The sequence below is a fragment of the Equus caballus genome, chromosome 15, assembly GCF_041296265.1.
Source record: "Equus caballus isolate H_3958 breed thoroughbred chromosome 15, TB-T2T, whole genome shotgun sequence".
NCBI classification, from domain to species: Eukaryota; Metazoa; Chordata; class Mammalia; order Perissodactyla; family Equidae; genus Equus; species Equus caballus.
In genome coordinates, this window is record NC_091698.1 from 92,765,576 (window position 1) to 92,787,211 (window position 21,636).

At 38.1% G+C, this 21,636-nt stretch overlaps 2 protein-coding genes across 8 annotated transcripts in view; one reads left to right on the forward strand and one right to left on the reverse strand.

The window, feature by feature from the left end:
- Positions 1-18,505, reverse strand: part of GEN1 (GEN1 Holliday junction 5' flap endonuclease) — a 34,866-nt gene extending 16,361 nt beyond the window's left edge. The window contains exons 1-7 of one of the 5 annotated variants that reach the window (XM_070236627.1): positions 18,335-18,505; positions 17,912-18,015; positions 16,775-16,871; positions 12,989-13,022; positions 10,107-10,299; positions 9,253-9,439; positions 4,650-4,826 (exon numbers count right to left, since the gene is read on the reverse strand). In XM_070236627.1, the coding sequence (XP_070092728.1) occupies positions 4,650-4,826; positions 9,253-9,439; positions 10,107-10,267 (525 nt within the window). In that variant the 5' untranslated portion in view covers positions 10,268-10,299; positions 12,989-13,022; positions 16,775-16,871; positions 17,912-18,015; positions 18,335-18,505. Of the gene's footprint in view, positions 1-4,649; positions 4,827-9,252; positions 9,440-10,106; positions 10,300-12,988; positions 13,023-16,774; positions 16,872-17,911; positions 18,232-18,334 lie in introns of those variants that run through there. The other 4 variants (XM_070236626.1, XM_070236628.1, XM_023619489.2 and 1 more) reach the window with 4 other exon arrangements.
- The window catches only part of SMC6 (structural maintenance of chromosomes 6), an 80,995-nt gene continuing 76,700 nt past the window's right edge, over positions 17,342-21,636 (forward strand). The window contains exon 1 of one of the 3 annotated variants that reach the window (XM_070236624.1): positions 17,342-17,509. The gene's annotated coding sequence lies outside the window, so the exon portion shown is untranslated. Of the gene's footprint in view, positions 17,510-18,409; positions 18,648-18,670; positions 18,993-21,636 lie in introns of those variants that run through there. The other 2 variants (XM_023619482.2, XM_070236625.1) reach the window with 2 other exon arrangements.

The following is a 21,636-nucleotide window of genomic DNA, read 5'->3' on the forward strand; positions in this document are numbered from 1 at the left end:
TGCATTCTCACCAGCAGAGTATGAGGGTTCCTTTTTCTCCACAACCTCTCCAACATTTGTTACTATTAGTTTTAGATAATTTTGTCATTCGAATGGGTGTAAGGTGATATCTTAGTGTAGTTTTGATCTGCATTTCCCTGATGATCAGCGATGATGAGCATCTTTTCATGTGCCTATTGGCCACCCATATATCTTCTTTGGAGAAATGTCTGTTCATGTCTCCAGCCCATTTTTTGATTGGGTTGTTTGATTTTTTGTTGTTGAGTTGTGAGAGTTCTTTATATATTATGGATATTAAGCCTGTGTCAGATATATGACTTGCAAATATTTTTTCCCAGTTAGTGGGTTGTTTTTTTGTTTCAATCCTGTTTTCATTTGCCTTGAAGAAGCTCTTTAGTCTGATGAAGTCCCATTTGTTTATTCTTTCTATTGTTTCCCTTCTCTGAGAAGGCATGGTGTCCAAAAAGATCCTTTTAATACTGATGTCAAAGAGTGTACTGCCTATGTTTTCTTCTAGAAGCTTTATGGTTTCAGGTCTCACCTTTAGGTCTTTGATCCATTTTGAGTTTATTTTGGTGAATGGTGAAAAAGAATGGTCAATTTTCATTCTTTTACATGTGGCTTTCCAGTTTTCCCAGCACCACTTGTTGAAAAGACTTTCTTTTCTCCATTGTATGCCCTCAGCTCCCTTGTCAAAGATAAGCTGTCCATAGATGTGTGGTTTTATTTCTGGGCTTTCAATTCTGTTCCACTGATCTGTGTACCTGTTTTTGTACCAGTACCATGCTGTTTTGATTACTGTAGCTTTGTAGTATGTTTTGAAGTCAGGGATTGTGATGCCTCCCGTTTTGTTCTTTTTCTCAGGATTGCTTTAGAAATTCGGGGTCTTTTGTTGCCCCATATGAATTTTAGGATTCTTTGCTCTAATTCTGTAAAGAATGTCATTGGGCTTCTGATTGGGATGGCATTGAATCTGTAGATTGCTTTAGGTAGAATGGACATTTTAACTATGCTTATTCTTCCAATCCATGTACATGGAATGTCTTTCCATCTCCTTATGTCGTCATCCAATTCTCTCAGAAAGGCCTTGTAATTTTCATTATATAGGTCCTTCACTTCCTTAGGTAAATTTACCCCAAGGTATTTTATTCTTTTTGTTGCGATTGTGAATGGTATTGTGTTCTTGAGTTCTTTTTCTGTTAGTTCATTATTAGAGTATAGAAATGCTACTGATTTATGCAAATTGATTTTGTACCCTGCAACTTTACTGTAGTTGTTGATTACTTCTAAGAGTTTTCCAATGGATTCTTTGGGGTTTTCTATATATAAGATCATGTCGTCTGCAAACAGCAAGAGTTTCACTTCTTCCCTCCCTATTTGGATTCCTTTTATTCCTTTTTCTTGCCTGATTGCTCTGGCCAGGACCTCCAGTACTATGTTAAATAAGAGTGGTGATAGAGGGCATCATTGTCTCGTTCCTGTTTTCAGGGGGATGGCGTTCAGTTTTTGCCCATTGAGTATGATGTTGGCTATGGGTTTGTCATATACGGCCTTTATTATGTTGAGGTAGTTTCCTTCTATGCCCATTTTGTTCAGAGTTTTTATCATAAATGGCTGTTGGATCTTGTCAAATGCCTTCTCTGCATCTATTGAGATGATCATGTGGTTTTTATTCCTCAGTTTGTTGATGTGGTGTATCACGTTGATTGATTTGCGGATGTTGAACCATCCCTGTGTCCCTGGTATGAATCCCACCTGATCATGATGTATGATCCTTTTGATGAATTGCTGAATTCTGGTTGCCAAAATTTTGTTTATAATTTTTGCATCTATGTTCATCAGTGATATTGGCCTGTAGTTTCTTTTTTCATGACGTCCTGGTCAGGTTTTGGTATCAGCGTGATGTTGGCCTCATAGAATGTGTTAGGAAGTGTTCCATCTTCCCTAATTTTGTGGAATAGCTTGAAAAGGATACGTATTAAATCCTCTCTGAAAGTTTGGTAGAATTACCCAGGAAAGCCATCTGGTCCTGGGGTTTTATTCTTTGGGATGTTTTTGATTGCTGTTTCAATCTCTTTCCTTGTGATTGGTCTGTTCAAATTGTCTACCTCTTCTTGAGTGAGCTTTGGGAGATTGTAGGAGTCCAAGAATTTATCCATTTCCTCTAGGTTATCCTTTCTGTTGGCATATAGTTTTTTGTAGTATTCTCTTATAATCCATTGTATTTTTTTTTTAAGATTTTATTTTTTTTTTATTTTTTTCCTTTTTCTCCCCAAAGCCCCCCAGTACATAGTTGTATATTCTTTGTTGTGGGTCCTTCTAGTTGTGGCATGTGGGACGCTGCCTCAGCGTGGTTTGATGAGCAGTGCCATGTCCGCACCCAGGATTCGAACCAATGAAACACTGGGCCGCCTGCAGCAGAGCGCGCGAACTTAACCACTCGGCCACGGGGCCAGCCCAGATTTTTATCTTTTAAAGCTTTGAATATGTCACTCCATTCTCTCCTAGCTTGTAAGGTTTCTGTAGAGAAATCCACTGAAAGTCTGATAGGGGCTCCTTTGTAGGTTATTCTCTTGTTTTTTCTTACTTCCCTGAGTATTCTTTCTTTATCTTTCCTTCTTGCCAATTGTACTACTATGTGCCTTGCAGTAGGTCTTTTTACATTGACAAATCTAGGAGATCTGAAAGCTTCCTCTACACACATTTCTCTGTCAATCCCTAGATTTGGAAAGTTCTCTTCAATAATTTCGTTAAGCACACTTTCTGCTCCATTTTCCTTTTCCACGTTCTCAGGAATTCCTATGATCCTTAAGTTCTTACTCCTCATTGAATCCACTATCTTTTGGAGATTTTCCTCGTTTTTTTAAAATTCTTAGTTCTCTTTCTTCCTCTGTCTGGAGCCATTCATCCTGTCTATCTTCAATTATGTTAATTTGCTCTTCTATGGTGTCTACACCGGCATTCAGGGAATCCGTATTCTGTTTTATCTAGTCCATTGTGTTTTTCATCTCTAGTAATTCTGCTTGATTCTTCTTTATAATTTCAATCTCTTTTGTGAAGTAACTCCAGAACTCATTGGCTTGTTTCTCTATCTTTCTCTCTACCTCATTGAGTTTTTTGATTATAGCTGCTCTGAACTCATTAGCACTTAGTTTACCTAATTCCAAGTCCTCAGGACTTGATTCTATGTTTTTATTGTTTTCCTTCTTGTCTGGGGCTTTTAGAAATTGCTGGATGGTAAAGGAGCGGTTTTTTCGCATGGTGGTAGAATTTGGTTGCAGTTACAGCCTGTCGCCACTAAATGGGGGTCGAGAGCCACGTGTTCTGAGCTCTCCGCCTTCGGACAAGATGGCGGTGCCCAGTGCGCTTTGCCAGGTGGGAGGGGCTGCTATTCTCCAACGCTGATCTGGATTTGGATCAGTTCTGTTCTCTGGTCTCCCGAGGCCCTGGGTTTATGGGGTCCCTGTGCACGGAAGCTTTCCCCCATCAGTGGGTTTCCACTGAATCAGCGGCAGGAGTCCTGGATGATCCCCCGGTCATGCAGCCCCTCCCCCACTCCTTGCCGGACCGCGCAGCAGGGATCGCAGACTCTAGAGGAGGGAGCGACCTTCTCTCCTACCCGTTCCAGCGCCTCTGAGGCCGTGAGCAAAGTTTATGATCTCCGCCTTCTTGGTATTGTAGGTCTCTAACGTGTTGGCATTAGATTTATTCGAAATTTAGTTTTTCCAATCCTTTGCTGTAATTTGGAGGGGAGAGAATCCCGGGTCAGCTCACCCCGCCATTTTGCTCCGCCCCTTCCTTAAAGTTAACTATTATTAATGGCGAGGTGCATATTCTTCCAAAAAAATTTTCTTTGATACATATATACAAATATTTATTATTAACATATTTTTAAGGAAAAACAATATTATTTAAAAGTACTATTTTGCAACATTTTTTGCCTACTAATACATCTAGATATCTTTAATGTCAATAATACATACCGTTTTAATGACTGCTTACTACCACATTATATGGACTCTAAGGCAGTGTTCCTCAATGGGGATATTATTAGCATTTTTGGAGAGATAACACAATTGTCTAGCAAAAGATTTAGCTTTCCTGGCTTCAATCCACCGAATATCTATCTTCTCCCTTGCCCAACCCTGAATAGTTATAACCAAAATGTCCCCTGGGAGAACCTCTCTAGCTGAGAACCATGGCTGTATTTAACCATTCCCTATCAATGGGCATTTGGGTCATTTGCCAAAGTTTTGTTATTACTAACAATGCTGCAATTAATCTGCTTGCATATCTCTCCTTACATATTTGGAGGTGTTTTTGAGGCTATTAGAGGTATTCTTGAGGATAAAAAATGTTTAGGTCAAAGCAGTACATTTCATCTGCAATTTTGTAATATATTATTGAAACTGACTTCGAATTAAATCATGTAAAATAAGTCAAGCTCTTAGGAAAGTAATACACATTTCAAAGAGAATGAACTATGTGGCAATGATATTTTTAATAAGAGTAAATGTTTTATTTAGTAATTGCTATGTGTCAGGTACTATAGTAAGCATTTTACACATATTATTTCATTTGATCATTTAATAAAAACTTTAAAAAGGTATTTTGTGAAACAAATGCTGAAAAAGAGAAAGAAAACATACCTTGGTATTCATAGTGAAATTCCTGTAAACAGTCTGGGCCCCGTAAAGGAAAGCATCTCCATCATTGGTGAGGCAGCCGTCTACGTAGCCACTGGCATTGAGGTATGCACACATGGCTTCAGCTTCCCCAGCAGCTTGGACCCAGGGAATTCCTAAGCATTCCAGCATGTCAAGACACTGAAAAGAAAAAGTAGGTGCAAGAAATCTAAGGATATTATCATTGCTATGTTTTTCAGTGTTTAATTTATGTCTGTATTACAAATATTAATAGTAGCTATTTAGGTGTTTTATAATTTATGACAGTTAAGAAACTGGAAATTTGAACACTGAATACTTCATGGCATTAAGGAATGACTGCTAAACTTTTAGATGTGATAATCAAAACTGTATTGTGGGTATGTTTTTATGTATTTTTTAAGAGTCCTTATGTTTTAGAGAAAGGTACTGAAATATTGAGAGTGAAACAGTATTATGTCTGGGATTTGCTTCAAAATAATGTGGGAGTAGGGGAGTGGGTGGGAGGATAGATGAAACAAGATTAACCAAGAGTTGATAATTATTTAAAGTTGGTGATGGGTTACTTTTGTATTGATTTAAAATTTTCTGTAGTGAAAAGTTAAAAATTTTAATATTAATTAAAAAGTAATCCATATTCAATTTAAAAAATTACTTTAAAAAAGTAATGAATATTCCATTTTCATTGTTTTGTTCAATCTTATTATCTCAAGATTCTGGAAATATCTTTAAATAATTAATCACATTAAGATTTATATCTATAAAACTATAAAAATTCTTCTCACATGATGGTCAACCCAATATGAGCTCTTCCAAAGAAGATGCTATCATACAATTTTGGCTTGAGGCCTTGAGGGTCTCTCCTTTTCCTCATATCCCCTCCCCTCTACAATGAAACTCTCACATTGGGGGAAACCACATAGGGGTCAGTTGTTGGTGTGTGCTTAAGAAGCCAAATGTTGGTGCCGGATCTTTATATCAATTTGCTGATGTATAAACAATCTGCTGTGAGTTTTCTTTGGGTTGTGAATTTAACCCAGCTGAGTACTTATAGTTTAGCCTTAGAGCCTAATGCACTCTTTCTTGTTGTGTATCAGACTCTCATTCTATCACTGGGGAATACTGGGTATGGTGAGGAAAAGAAGCTATTTGCTTGTAGTTTCTAGAGACTGATAGAATAAATATCATCTCTTTTGCTTTAACTGATTAATTGCTTGAATGCTACATTACGTAAGAAAAACCTCTGCCAGATGTTGCCCAAAGTGGGCAAGGTTCAGAAAGACAAAGTATGTCAAAAAAGGGGGTACTTTTCAGGACTCTGGATGAATGACTTTAGAGAGACAGTTTTGTTACAGGTGTTGATTTATTGCAACACCATAGCTGCCTTTGACTTTGCCCCTAGATAAGAAGTATTCTTTCACAATAAACATAAAGAGTTTGAAAGTTATTTCAGATTCTAGTGTCATGTCATTCCAACTCTTTTAAAAAGCCAGCACAGAATTTGTGAAGAGGCTGGTTGCAATTTTCTCTACCCTAAGTCTCTGTCATGGGGGTTGGAGGTAGTATCGGAGGACTAGTTTGTGTTTTTCATACTTATACCTAAAAGATGGCAGTGGATTAAGAGGAAGTAGGGCCTAGTAAGTGACGGTACAGAAATATGAAAATGAATAATAGGTGAGCAACACTGAACTGACACAAAATGCCTAAAAACATCACAATTACTGTAATAAAGAAATAGGAATGGAGCAATTTTCTCAAGAAGAGATGGATATCTTTTTGCCTTATACTGGGCATTTAATGCCCTAAGTATGTGGACCATGGATATTTCCAGGAACTGATTATACAGGAAATAATTAAAATCCAGTATATATTTTCTTCAACTACTGATATCATGAAGGTGGAACAGTCACTAACTGAGAATTATTTTTTTTTAAATCACATAAAAGTAGAAAATAAACAAAATTTCAGGAGAAAAATATTAACTTACGTAATACCTTTTAAAATAAATGAAATTTTTAACCAAAATAAAAAATAAAAACAAGGATATGAATTCAAAGCAAATATGATAAAAAGTTTATATCCTTAGTATATAAAGAACTTGAACAAAAGAAAAATTAAAACCTCAAGAGATAAGTGGGGAAAAGACATGTTGGCCATTACCCACAGAGGGACTAAAACTACATTAAATATTTAAGCTTACCATTAAGAGACCAATACATATTAAATATGTATTATGTGTATTTATATTTATTATATAACAAAGAAAAAGCTTTGTTTTTGTATACTAAACAGTTTAAAGATAAATCTAATATCCAATGTTCTTGTGGGGGCAGTGAAATTGTTTATCTCATCTCTGTACTGGTAGAAAGTAACTGGCAAGAGCTATAAAATCATTCCGAAACTTTGGGCTATCAATCCCACTTTGGGTAATTTCATCTCAAAATTCCAAATCACAAGGAAAAGCTATACACACAAAAAATGTTCACCAAAATTTCATGTACAATAGGGAAGAAAACAGAGAAAAAGCAAACAACATATCCAGTCATGGGGAACAATTTCATAGATTTATATGTTGTACAACCATTACGTTATGATTTTGAATAGAATGTAGCAACAGAGAAATATGGGTATGATACATTAAGTTAAAAGTCCAAGATAAAAGTTATTTGTGCATTATTAAGCCAACATTTAAGAAATATATACATTTGAAAAGAGACAATAGTAGCTTTCTATTGTTTTAATTAGTTTATTTTATTATAGAGATTTCTTTTTCTTAACTTTTATAAATAATATAAGATTTTATAAGTAATTCACAAATATATTAAAATTTAATAATAAGTACTTTTTAAAACTACAAAGCCCTAAGGGAAGGCAGATATGAACTATCATTAATCCTGAACGAGTAAAGTGTGAATTAAGATCTCTATTCTGGGAATTAAGTGCTGAAGATGTCATAAAAGGTAACATGTATCCAGTCCCTACTATGTAGTTGTTGCTTTAGATATATTTTCTCTAATTTTCACCACAGCCCGCTAAAGTATTACTATCCTCATTTCACAGAGTAGGAAATGAGGCAGATATAGGTTAGAAATCTTGCCCAACGTCTCAGAGTTTCTAGATGCCACAGCTAGGACTTAAACTCAGGTTAGTTTCACTCCAAAACATAAATTCTCTTCTCTATCCACACTAGCCTTCTATTTACAGTTAGGTTAATAAGTATTAAAGCTATGGAACAACAAGGGAGAAACGAAAGTCTCTTTAATAAATGGTATTGGAAAAACTGGACAGCCAAGCAAAAGAATGAAAGTAGACCATTATCTTAGACCATGCACAAAAATTAACTCAAAATGGATTAAAGACTTCAATGTAAGATCTGAAGCCATAAACTCCTAGAAGAAAATAAATGCAGTACACTCTTTGACATCGGTCTTAGCAGCCTCTTTTCGAATACCATGTCTACTCAGGCAAGGGAAACAAAAGAAAAAATAAGTAAATGGGACTACATCAAACTAAAAAGCTTCTGCACAGCAAAGGAAACCATCAACAAAACGAAAAGACAAATCACTAACTGGGAGAAAATATGTGCAAATCATATACCCAGCAAGGGGTTAATTTCCAAAATATACAAAGAACTCATACAACTTAACAACAAAAAAATGAACAACCCGATCAAAAAATGGGCAGAGGATATGAACAGACATTTTTCCAAGGAAGATATACAAATGGCCAACAGGCACAAGAAAAGATGTTCAACATCACTAATTATTAGGGAAATGCAAATCAAAACTACAATGAGATATCACCTCACTTCTGTCAGAATGGCTATAATTAATAAGACAAGAAATAACAAGTGTTGCAGAGGATGTGGAGAAAAGGGAACCCTCACACACTCCTGATGGGAATGCACACTGGTCCAGCCACTATGGAAAACACTATGGAGATTTCTCAAAAAACTAAAAATAGAAATACCATACAATCCAGCTATTCCACTACTGGGTATTTACCCAAAGAACATGAAATCAACAATTCAAAAAGATTTATGCACCCCTATGTTCACTGCGGAGTTATTCACAATAGCCAAGACGTGGAAGCAACTCAAGTGCTCATCAATGGATGAACGGATAAAGAAGATGTGGTATATATACACAACGAAATACTACTGAGCCATAAAAATGACAAAATTGTGCCATTTTCAACAACATAGATGGATCTTGAGGGTATTATACTAAGCAAAACAAGTCAGGCAGAGAAAGACAAACACTGCATGATTTCACTCACATGTGGAAGATAAACAAAACACATAGATAATGAGAACAGATTAGTAGTTACTAGAGGAACAAGGGGTGGGGGAGGGCAAAAGGGGTAAAGGGGCACATGTGTATGGTGATAGACAAAAACTAGACTTTTGGTGGTGAACACAATGCAACCTATACAGAAACTGAAATACAGTAATGCACACCTTAAATTTACATGTTAAAAACCAATATCACCTCAATAAAATAAAAGTAAATTAACAAAAAGATAGTAAACAACAAACTTTATCACAGTAAAATATACTCTCTAATTCACATCAGATCAGAATGCTCACCTCTCTTAAGACTGATTTAAAATGTGATCTTCCTGTTTTCTGAGACCATGTTTTTCCAGAAGGCCCGTACCGAATCTGATTCCTCTTGCTTATGACATCAGCTTTCAGCTTTGGGGGTTCCCCTTCCATAACGAACACCAGTTTTACATCCATTAGCGTTAAATATGAGATACGAAAAAATAAGTTCCTGAAATATAAAAATTAGTAATATACTAATCATCATATATTGATAGCAAAAATCAACACAGCAGTATGACATACTGGCAAGAAAATTAAACTAGTATCAAAAATGCAATCGCATTTTATTTATTAAGATTTAAGTGGACTAAGAAACCACGGAATGTTTTCAAGAAGGGAGATTTATGATTATTTTAATTTCTATGTGGAAAATGGTTTGGAGGAGGAGGCCAAGAGTGGAGGGAGGGAAACTAGTGAAGATATCACTTCAGCAGGACAGATGAGAGATGGTGTTGGCACACACTGAGCCAGTGCCTCTGGACATTGAGAGAAGTTTGTGAACACAAAATATATTTTGGAAGTAGAACTGGCAAGACTTCCTGATGGATTGGATGTAGGGAGGGATAAAACAGGCAGCGAATGGCTCCCAAATTTCTGCCTTTTCCAATGAAGCATCCTAATGGATATGTTAGTAGGCAGCAAGGTATGTGAGTCTGGACCTCAAAGGGCAAGAGGTACAAGTTTGTGAGTCATCAATAAAGATGGCAGATCTAGACATGTTAATGCATTTTACAATCTCAAAATGTAAAATAACAAAAGAAATAAAGTGGAAACAAAATCAAGATATCAACTGCTTACGTAATCAAACATTTATATTCTAATAACTCGTACTATACCTGAGGTGGGGCTTCAAGACTGTTCCAATCATTTTTTTGACTGTCTGTGCTTCACATACCCAGAGGCTCAGATCAACTGCAATGGTTTTCCCAGCAAGACCGTGCAAGTGGATGTGCTGCTTAACAGGCTCCAGAATTTGCCACAAGTCATTCACTCCCATTCTGGTGATTAACTGCGCTTATTTGAAACACACTTTCCAAAAAATTTTAAAACACACAGAAGCTCAGAACAGGAATACAAACAATATATTATAAGCTAGTTTAGGATAATTCATAAATAGAAGATTCTCCTGATTTCTTTCATTTGTCAGCTTTTCTAAATGAACCAAGAACACCTGAAACATTAAAAATGGTGGTAACTGACCTACCGGCTACAAAAACACTAATGCAACTAATGGATTAAGTTATCTTCAGATTGTAGCATGCTAAATTTGTCCCTAAAATCCACTGATGTCACCAAACATGGGTTTCTCTATAGTACTGAAAAATAAAGTTATTTTTAAAGTTAATGAAACTCAAATGTTAACGGTCTCCTTGTTTCTCCTCATTCTTTCTTCTTCTAAGTTCTCCTTAGCAGTGGCCAAGAATAAAACTTTTCACATGGTTACATTAATATTGCATGAAATTTGGAAAGGGAAAACATTACAAAAAAAAAATATATGGTGGTAATTGACTTTGTTCCAGCTAATAATAAGAGCTAACAAATGCAGAGGTGGGTAGAAAACCCAGGGATGCTGTAAGTCTTGTTTGTCTTCTTCAGAATTCACTTCTTGATTTACGTACTAAAGAGAATAGGACTAGTCTTCTTTTATAATCAGAAAAAACAACAAAAGCAAGGAAGCATGCAGATAAGCAAACTAAAGAAAAAAACAAGGGGTTGACGAAGGCAAACTTTGATGGAGACAGAAAATGGAGAGTTGGAAGAATATGGAATTATCTTTTTAAAAGAGCACTGACTTCTTAAATTACAAGGTCACACATGTTTGTTGTGGAAAAATAAAAAATCTTTTCAAGGAAAAAAACTTTAAAAATCACCTATAGTCCTACCATCCAAAGAAAACTAATGTTCAATTCTTTTCTATGTACATGACATTTTAAAAACGAAATTGGCTTAAACTCTGCGATTGTATCCTGCTTTGGTATTTTCTGTAGGGCAGTTTTTCTTTATTAAACATATATATCTGTTTTTCTTTTCCTTTGTTATTATTTGACGAAAATATTGTGTTGTGTTTGCAATTAAGATTCAGTTTGACTATACAAATATAATCCAGATTATCATCCTCTAAATAATGACCTTTAATTCATTCCAAAAACACAAGATAGGATACAAAAAATATGAAGTCATAAGCTATCACCATGATGCAAAACCAATCTAAATAAAAAGTACTGTATTGTCTGTTTCCCTTAACAGAGCCCACACTAAAAGTGATTTCCTCAAATTGTACATGGCTACAAAAAAAATAAATGCTAGAAGTGTTGCTGTCATGTTCTTTGTGCTTTTCTGAATCAATTTTATACTGCAGCCAATGCCACCATAAGTATCATTTTGTGCATTCATTTTTTATGAAGAAGTGCACAAATATTTGCATATATGTCACTTTACAAAGAAAAACAGATTTAAATACAAAGACGAAAGCACCATTAACGTTAACAGTGGCTCAGTGCTAATACTGTCTACTTCACATCAAGAAGTCTCACGGGTTGAATGTGACATTGTGGCACAGATTCAGATTTAAGGTTTTATCTCTTTGTTAATGTGAAAAGTTGTAGTTAATTCTGGAAAAAGAGTGGGGACGCATATCTTTTCTAAGGCATTATTATGAAGGCAAACAAGACTTTTAAAGTATCAACCATCAGAACATTTAAAATTCAGAAATAGAAAGTTTAAGGAGGAAGTTCTTGTTGATAGTTTTACTTTCCTTTTATTTGTGACTCACCCTGCATACTGGAAAGGGCAGGGATAGAAGGAATCACAAAATTCCCCTCTGGAGGAATATTATCAGAACTGATCTCATCTCATTTAAATGTGACCCTGACTCTAGCTGTCAAAATTTAAATGCAGGTATCTTCTTATTTAGCAATTTCTTCTAGGAATTTATTTTAAGATATACTGTTAGGTGTACGCAGATTTACATATAAGGATAATCACTGTAGCATTGTTTATAATAGTAAGACACTGGGAACCAAATATGGATCAACAAAGGACATATCTTTAAGAAATTACAGTACGTTCAAACAATGGAATAAATGATGCAGCAAATAAAAATGGGACAAATCTATATGTATTGACAAAAAAGTCTCCAAGTTTTAAAATGAAAACAGGTACAAAATAGTTTATACATTAGGGATGACTGAAGCTGAGGAATGAGAAGAATTAGTCTTCAAAGTATATTCCTCTGTGTTGTTTATTATTTTTTAAAATAATCATAGGCATGTCTTACTTTTCAAATTTAAAATAAGTTTAAAAAATGTGGTCTTATACATAAAGGTTTGGGAAAATAAACTAGAAATCTTTAGATGGTTTACTTTTTGCCTAAACAGTAAGTAACCAAATATGGATATACTTCATGGGTCAGATTAAAAAGCAATGTTCTACAAGGTTACAAGTACCTGAATATTAAATGACTTCAGTATGGCTTTTTAAGGAATGAGAGATTCATATTTTCTGGTTTTCTTCAGAATGCCTAGGAACTAGTCATGTGGTCACAGGCAAGGTGCATCTTTTCTCTGGCTCTTCCAGCCCTAAAGCTCAACCCTTCCTACCACATCTCCAATGCTTCATTACGTAAATTGACAAAACATATAAATGAGTAGTAGTGAATGATGACCGTTACATGGTGCAGGGTTGTTATGATAGCACAAATAAGCACACATTTACGTACAGGACTGTGATATAAACTGTGTTCCTTCTGAGGGCTGTAGGGAAAAAAAAATTAGAGAAACACGATGAGGTAGACTTTACAAATTGCAGTTCTCTAAATATTTCAAGCACATTAGGATCATTTTGTAAAGAATCTTTTTGTCTTTTTCCTGAGGAAGATTAGCCCTGAGCTAACATCTGTGCCAGTCTTCCGTTATTTTCTATGTGGGATGCTGCCACAGCATGACTGATGAGTGGTGTGGGTCCACACCCAGGATGTGAACCCATAAACCCAGGCTGCCTAAGCGGGGCGCACTGAACCTAACTACTATGCCGTGGGGTCAGCCCACAAGAATCATTTTGTAAAAACGTTATTGGAATATATTATTCACTGGGGTACCCATGCCTAGAAAAAAATAAACTCATAACTGATTCTATTAATATATTAAAATTTCCACAGATTGGATCCCTTAAGCAAGATGAAGAGGGCTTTTAACTAAGCCCATAAATAATATCTTTAATAGAACATGATCGTTCCACTTAAAACTTACTTATTCATTTTATTTTAGTTTCTTTGTCAGAAATAAGCCTGGTTTAAAGAAAGAGAATCAGCAGTCATGTTACAGAACAACTAGCACTGGTAGTTGAACGGTGACCAGCAATGTCTCCCTAGCCCATCTATTTGGGCTCTTCCTTTATTATAATACGAGCAAAGTCTACAAAGCTGTAACAGTGGCTACTTAAACACAATTGGTATGAACAACATAGGCAAAAAGAAAAAAAAGTTTGTAACAGAAATCTGTTAGTCCCCAGAAAGCAAAATTTGAGTTACAGGGGCCAGCCCCGTGGCCAAGTGGTTAAAGTTCTGCGGACTCGGCTTTGGCGGCCCAGGGTTCACGGGTTTGGATTCTGGGTGCAGACCTACTCCACTCATCAGCCATACTGTGGAGGCATCCCACATATAAAGTAGAGAAAGACTGGCACAGATGTTAGCTCAGGGCAAACCTTCCTCAAATACACACACAAAAATTGAGTTACTGTCTCTGAGCTAGTGTTCTCTTCTCCACTTTTCCTTAGTTAAGTGACATTTTCTAGAAAAATGTCTCTCATTGCCAATCCTTCTGGTCACCATATTTTTTAACCTATCTCAAAGCCTTTTAAACCACTTTGGTGCCTTAACCTACATATATCATATATCTAATGAAATGGATTTGAAAAAGGTTAGTCTCTCTTGTGCTCCCCAAGCACACTCCTATAAAGCAGTAATGCCCTGCTATGTTTCTTTGAAAGAAATGCTATCATGAAATATACTTTTTTTCCACTTTTTTCTCTGAAGGATAGGAATCAAGGGGACATTTTTATAGGAGCTAGTCTTTCTCTATGACACGCCCCAATGAATCTTTTTTTCTTAGTAACTTACCATTAATTCATTTCTATTAGACCTTCTTGAATTACTGCCAAGACTTTATATAGCCTTCGCAACTTTTAACTAAAAATAATTATAACTATGCCAAGCAAGAAGATTCAAAGGATTAGGGGTTGGCATGGGAATTGGAAAGTGAGCAGAAAGACTTATAGAAAGAATACTTTTAGAGTCAGTTAGAAAGACAGACTACACTGGAGAGGATATTATTGCTGAGTTCCCTTTGAAGACTTTATAATGAAGGAATTTTTCTTCACTTCCCTCTAATTTATCCCACATCATCTGACAACTCCTCCAAGCTTTTGACTGGAATATCTAATCCCCTACTTTATCTTCACATGGATGCATGATACACACCTAACTCTTGATTCCACCACCTCTTCTCAAAACTGTTCTACCCCTAGTCTTTCCCAAATACCCGGTGGCTTAAGCCATATACCTAGCAGTCAATCTTGACTCTTTCTCTTTACTTTGCTCTCCAACAGCAACTTAATCAGCAAGTCCTCTATCTCCAAAATATCTCCTAAATCCCCATTTCTAACAGTAGGCCCCTAGCGTTGCCTGTACACGGTGGTAATGGTCTCCCCATTGGCTGCCCTGCTTCCACTTTGTACTACCCTCCACTTCTACACAATCAGTCTCCCAGAGGGAGCCAGAGAGATCTTGCTTAAAAACCTAAAACACTAAAATTATCATTTCTCTGGCAATGGATAGTGAATTTCCTTAAAGGTGACATAATTCCTGTTTGACACAAATTAATTTACTTCTTCATTTATGGTGCTACCTTATAAGCAGTGACAAAATGCAAAGAATATTAATGTAAAATTACATATTCTAAGTGTAATACATTATTTTAAAATATTCTTTTATGATTATCTTCAGTAGATCTACAACCTAAGTTCTTTGAGTGTAAAAATGCATGTTCCTTTCAGAAATCACTCATGAAAGCAGAATATTAAAAGAATAGCTCAACAGTTCTGAAAGGGTACAGTTTTGTGAACCATGTATTTTATGAAAAATGACACCATAACGTTTTAAAAATGCAGTTAATCCAAAATATCTATTTCCATGATCCATTGTTTTCCATTTTTTGTCACTTTCTTTGCACCTCCAAAGTGACATTAAGTAGCAATGGTAAGACTGCAAAATCACATAAAGTTCCAAAAAGGGACAGAATGCAACAGCATTTAAGATGTTCAAGGACAACTACACTCAAAGATAGAACAGATGGTTCTTGCCTGAGGTCATGATCAACCTGATGAGGTTACTTGAAAATAGCTCAGCATCATGTAAAATTTAAAAATACTACACATATCAAACTCAATCAAAACTATGTATTCTGTCTTGCTTATTTTAACATGGTGAAATTTGAAATTTTCTGTGGTGTGGGATTTGGTGAGTCTCTACTCCTATCTTTTCTAATGTAATAATTTTATTGATGCCAATCTGATCATTCAATCAATGTATATTATATATAAAAAGAAGAGTCTCCTAATATACTCACAATTCTTAAGAATTAGTGTTTCACAAGAATACTTATGTGAATCAACAAAGTCAGGACAATCCATAGCAAATAACTTTATAACTTACTAGTGGCTTCAATTTATTTATTTTAGTGAAAGTGCACTGAACTTGGGATAGAAAGCCTAGGATTTCAGTCTTGGATATACCACTGACTAGCTCTATGACCTTGGGAAGACATTTAACCTATCTACAAACTGAGAAGTATTACCAGATGAATTACAAGATTCTGATATCCTTTGAATCTCATCACCAATTTTGGTAGCTTGGTATTAAAGAAAAAATCACTCTCTTTCAGATATTATTGCTTGGTAGAAAGAACACGAATTTCTAGTTTAAAGAAAAGGCTTAAGAATCTATTGCAGGTTAAAACAAAACAAAAAAATCCTTTGATGTAACCATATGGTGTCCATAAATCAATTTATGCTCCTAAAACTTCCTTAAAAGCTACTAAGCTTTTATTGGTTAATTATAAAACTGAATGAGGTGAGAAAAGCACAGAACCTTGCTAATTCCACTAATGAATCAAACTTAAAGAACATAAAAAGCAGTCAGTGGTTTGATTTACGCAAAAACACACATTTTATTAAACCAACAGTTTTCCTGTTTTAAGCAAAAACATTAGAATTGTCTTTTAACAGTGAAGTGGGAAATACTTTAAATTTCCCAATTCCCATTTAGATAACTATATTTTCACATAAAGATTGGTAAATGGTGTAAAGTTTCTTTCAGTACAGGATTGTATTGTGCGGGATTTACCACATAATTTCACTAACTAATGCTCTTTTTTATTATTTCTTCAGTTTTATTTTCATATGAATTTAGCTTAAATTTGGAGCATAATATAACCCAGGTGTAACTTACTTGTTATCAATGAATATTTATTAAACGCTTATTTTCCAGGAACTCTTCTAGGGGCTGGAGATGCCATAATGAAAGATCGAGCCCTCCATTTAAGGATCTTGGTGAGATTAGAGATAAAAGGGGAATTAGAACAATGTGACAAGCACAGGCCCAGAGGTAAGGTGAATGAACTATGAGTAGATAGAAAGAGAGGTACCTTGCCTAGTGCAGGGCATCAAGGAAGGCTTCCTAAAGGAAGTGACATCTAAGCAGAGACCTCTGAACTGCCTTTCCCATTGTTTACCAACACGGACCACTTAGGCCAGCTGTTGTGGTGTTTTAATCTATTTTGACGATGTCATACTTCTCACTGTATCACGTCAAGAGCCACAACAGGAACATATATTTGATAATCTTTAGAAGTCAAAGGGTGACTTTAATGGAAGGAATTTCATTACTGGGGACCAGAAGTTTGAACATCACTTTATTTGGGGTTGGACTAGGGGAGAGGTCAATGCCACATTTTTTCATCCAGAAAGGAAGATTTTGGAACATAGAAAGTAGATTACTTGGCTCAGCATGTCACGTGATGAGGTGTGTCACGGTTGAAGCAGTAGGTTAATGTGGGGTTGAGAAGAGTGCTGAAGCTAAGCCAAGGAATTGAAACTTCTTGAATTCGGACATTTACTGAGGGAGTTTGGCAACAGAGGCTCGCGCAGGGGAAAGGACTGTAACCAACAACCACAATCCCTTACGGTAACTGCTATCGTGGAAGTATTTTCTAAACCCCACGTTAACACCGGAAGAGGAACACCCAAGTTTGCCCACGGGGATCAGGGAAAGCTCAGCCGGGACGCCGGGCCGGGGCGTGGGGCGGCCCCGCGGAGCGCCCGGGGGAGGGCCGCTCAGGCCCCAGCTGCCTCGGCGGAGGCGGGCGGAGCCACCCCGCGGGGCTCAGGGCAGGGCCGGGGAGGCGGCCGGCTGGCGTCCCCGCCGCTCGAGCGCCGTGTCCCCGCACTCACAGGGGTGCTGCGGCCGGCGTCGGGAGGAGGCGGGCGGCACGGGACGCGAACGCAGAGCTCGCCCCAACGCAGATTTCAAAGGCATCGGGGGAAGGACCGGGGCGGCGGCGGGTCCCCGGCGTTCCGCGGGACTTACCGGGACAACCCTCTCTCCTTGGTTTTGGAAGACGCCCCTCCGTCATTTACCAATTGGGCCTGAGTGCTAACTATTGCTGCCTCCAAGTTCCTGAATTTTCTCTTCTTAAAACAAAAAAAGGAGAAGAAAACTTCCTCTTTGCTTTCCCAAAGACTGGCGTTTAGGGATTAACACCCTGACCCGGAAAGGTCCTGGGAGCACTTCGAATTCGGCGCCTTCTCCCACACGGCCCTGCCTCTTCCGGGAAGTGACTGTCCCCTGTCCCCCGCCGGGGCCGCAGACACGGCCATCCCGGCTCCCAGCCGACCCGCTGTACGCATGCGTGGAACTGTTGCCGGGGCCTCCGGGTTATCTGCCCTTTCACTTAGGCAAATCATCCGCCTTCCCGCCCCACACCGCCGGCGCCGAGCTCTCGGTACCCACTCGTTTTCCCCGTCCGCCCAGCGGTGCTTCCGGCCCCTCCTCTTAGACGCCAGTGGCGCGAAAACTCCGAACCGCGCACGCGCGGGCGGATTCCCGGCGGGCGGGGTGGGGGCGGGGCGCAGGCGCGGAGCGTCCCGCGGTGGGCGCCGGGGAGGCCGGGCTCCTGCCTTCTCCTGCAGCTGGCGCGCGCTTCCCGGCGGGGGCCAACGGCGGCCGGCTCAGGCCGAGACGCCCCCAGGGTGGCCTTAGCGTCCGCTTGCACCGCGACAGCCCCGCCGATCGGGTTCCTTTGGGACACTTCGACTTGTTCGAGGTAGGGTGAGGGCGCGCGCTGTCGCTCTCCCTTGCTCCGGATCCGTCCCCCTGTCTCTGCCCTTTTAACTGGAGACCCCAGCCCACCAGGTGGCGGCCCGTCACCGGAGCTGTGGCAGTGTCTAGGCTGTTCCCTGCGGGCCCAGGCGGGCCGGCCGGCGGGGATCTTCGCGCCCTCTCCGCGGGCTGCACAGGTCCCCTCAGCCGCGGGAAACTTGCCCGTCTGCCCTGGGCCCCTCCCTCGGGCGGCCCTGCGGGGAGCCTTGCAAATCTCAGCTCTGGCGGTGCGACCCGGCGCCCGGCCCCAGGGGCCTTTGGTTTGAAGAGTAGCTTGAAGAAGCTAGGGGTAAGGGAGTGAGGTTGGGTTCGGGAATTGGGGTCTTCTCATGAATCTGGTGAAATCTCACAAGCAGCAACTTAAGTATGTTTAAGAGGTATATGCAAATATCACTGAAATTAGATTTGTTGTCACATTTCAGTTTCATGAAAACGCAAACTGTATTATCTCGGGAAATTAAATTGTGATGTTCGGAGGTTTTATGATGGCATTTCTTCTTCCTGTTTTCTTGTGGAAATGAATTGGAGAAGAATTCCGACTGGGAATTACGGAACCCAGGACTCAAGGGTGGAGAAAGGGCTCTGGGACGTATCGGGCTTGAGAGAATACTGTGATGATTCGTAGAAGGAGCAACAGAGCTTATGTGAGGGCTTATTACTCTGCATATTTCATGAGTAGGAGATTAAAAGCGAGTATTTTAAAAACAAGTTATTGTGGTATATTCAAAAGAAGAAAAGTTCAAATTCCCTGACCTTTAGACGGCTGCTGTGGAGTCTTTTAAAACCTTCAATAGCGTGTGCAGTGGCCTGCAGATTGTTCCATGGGCGTGTGGGTGGGGAGGGAGCATATTAGAACTTCTCCTTAGATTTATTTTATCTCATTCTGTTTCTGTGTGAAATATTCAGGGCAATAATTTTATGTTGGAATGTATACTTAAAATTTCTTGAATTGGTGTAAGTACAAAAAAGTTTGGAGATCACTAGAGTGTTGCATACAAAACGATTTTGTGTCAGACAGAACCAGTGTTGTGTGACTCTGGGCAAGCTGATACCACCTCTTAGGTTTCCGGTTCTTTTTCTGTAATTGGAGACCATAACAACGTGGTACCTAACTTACAGGATTCTTAAATGTGTTGGGGGAGGGGAGAGACAGAGTTCTTTCTCTATATCTATCTCTAATTAGTATAAAGCATTTAGTATTGAGCCTGGGAAAAAGTAAGTACAAATAGCATATTAAAGTTGTTACAGTGAAAAACAGGTGTTATTCCTCAGAGGTTTATTTTACTGAATGTATTTTACTGAGTGCTTGGATGTAGAATTTTGTATAAAACCTACCTAAATCTTGACTATCACTTTTAGACCTAAGTTAGGAAAATTAATCCAAGCTGTATCTGGGTTACATTCAGGAATTAATAACCAAGTAACTCAAAATTTTACCATAATAGTATGCATTATATTTAAGGCATAATTAAATGTCACAGTTATATGTACCCCCCACACTCTTAAGTCTGTATGACTCCAGATGAGGGTCAAGTGTAGTCACTTATATTAATGTTAACTTCTTTGATTCACTAGATAAATCTTTTCTCACTCAACATGCTTTCCCTAGTGACCAACTTCAGATGATTTCTGTAGCTTTCTTAGCTCCATTCCCACATCCACCTCTACTGCAGAGTATAGTTTACCGCCTATTGGCCTCTCCATCTCAATATCCTAGGAGTACTTCACACTCAGTGTTTTCAAACAAAATAAATGCTTTATCCTCTTTCCTTGCTAAAGCTGCTTTGACTACTTATGGCATTTAACATTGTGTGAAGATTGTTTCTGAAAATTAAACACAACATGAAATTTTATAATGTGAGCCCAAAGTTTTAATTGGCTGGAATAGTAATATTGGAGGGACACATCACAATAGAATCCTTTTTGTAGTTTTATACATTAATAAAGGATAGACAAGAAGATGAGTAGATTACTAGTCAATTTCACTGCCTATAAACAATTAAACTGTCATTTAAACTCAGTTATTTGTGCCTGGAGGAACTGCAACTTTGGGTTTTGACAAACCTGGGTTTGAATCTGGGCTCTGCTAAATTACAGCTTCATACGCCTGGGCAGATGTCTTTCACTTGAGCCTCAATATCCCCTTTTGTAAGATAAGGCCATTACTTATCTCATAAGGATGTTGAGGATTAAAGGAAATAAAGTGTTTATCTCAAGAGCTAAGCATACAGTAAGTACTCAACAAATGTTAATTCCGCTCACCCACTTCACCCAGTCTTTCAGTCTTTTGGTTTCCTCTCTTCCCTTCATCCCTGGTGTTGCCACTGCTTTGGTTCAGCACCACTCATGCTTTAGAGACTGGTCTCTTTTGCCCGTCTTTTCACTCCCTGTGTTTCGTCTGTCCTCTAGATTGAGGTCACAGGGATGTTTTGAAAACACAAATCTTTGTGTTCAAATTTTATTGTCTGAAATGCTATGCTTAGTGCTTCCCAGTTTTACTGATCTGGAATTGTTTGATGGATGGAGTTAGGAATTTTTTCACTTAAATATTTATATTATTTATCATATATCACATCTCATTTGATTTCGTGATATATTCCAAGCAGTGCACTTAATTGAGTGAATACAGTGAAAATGAGGTTGTTTAATGTAGAATGAAAACGTCTGTGATGGTGGGAGGAAAGGAATTGGGAATGAGGTAAATGCAGTCCACGGCAGATTCAGAAGTAGCAGCAATTTGCCTTTTTTTATCACTATTTTCTGCGGGTAATTCCAATTCTGTTATGTCTGTTCTCAACTACTGTTAGTCCCTACTTTGATATTAATGGGAAGTATGAATTATTAGATAGAGTAAAATTTAAAATTTAGAAATTTATAAGCCTGTTAAAATGCGTTTGATCTCTATCAGATTTCTTATGCACATACCTGTTGTA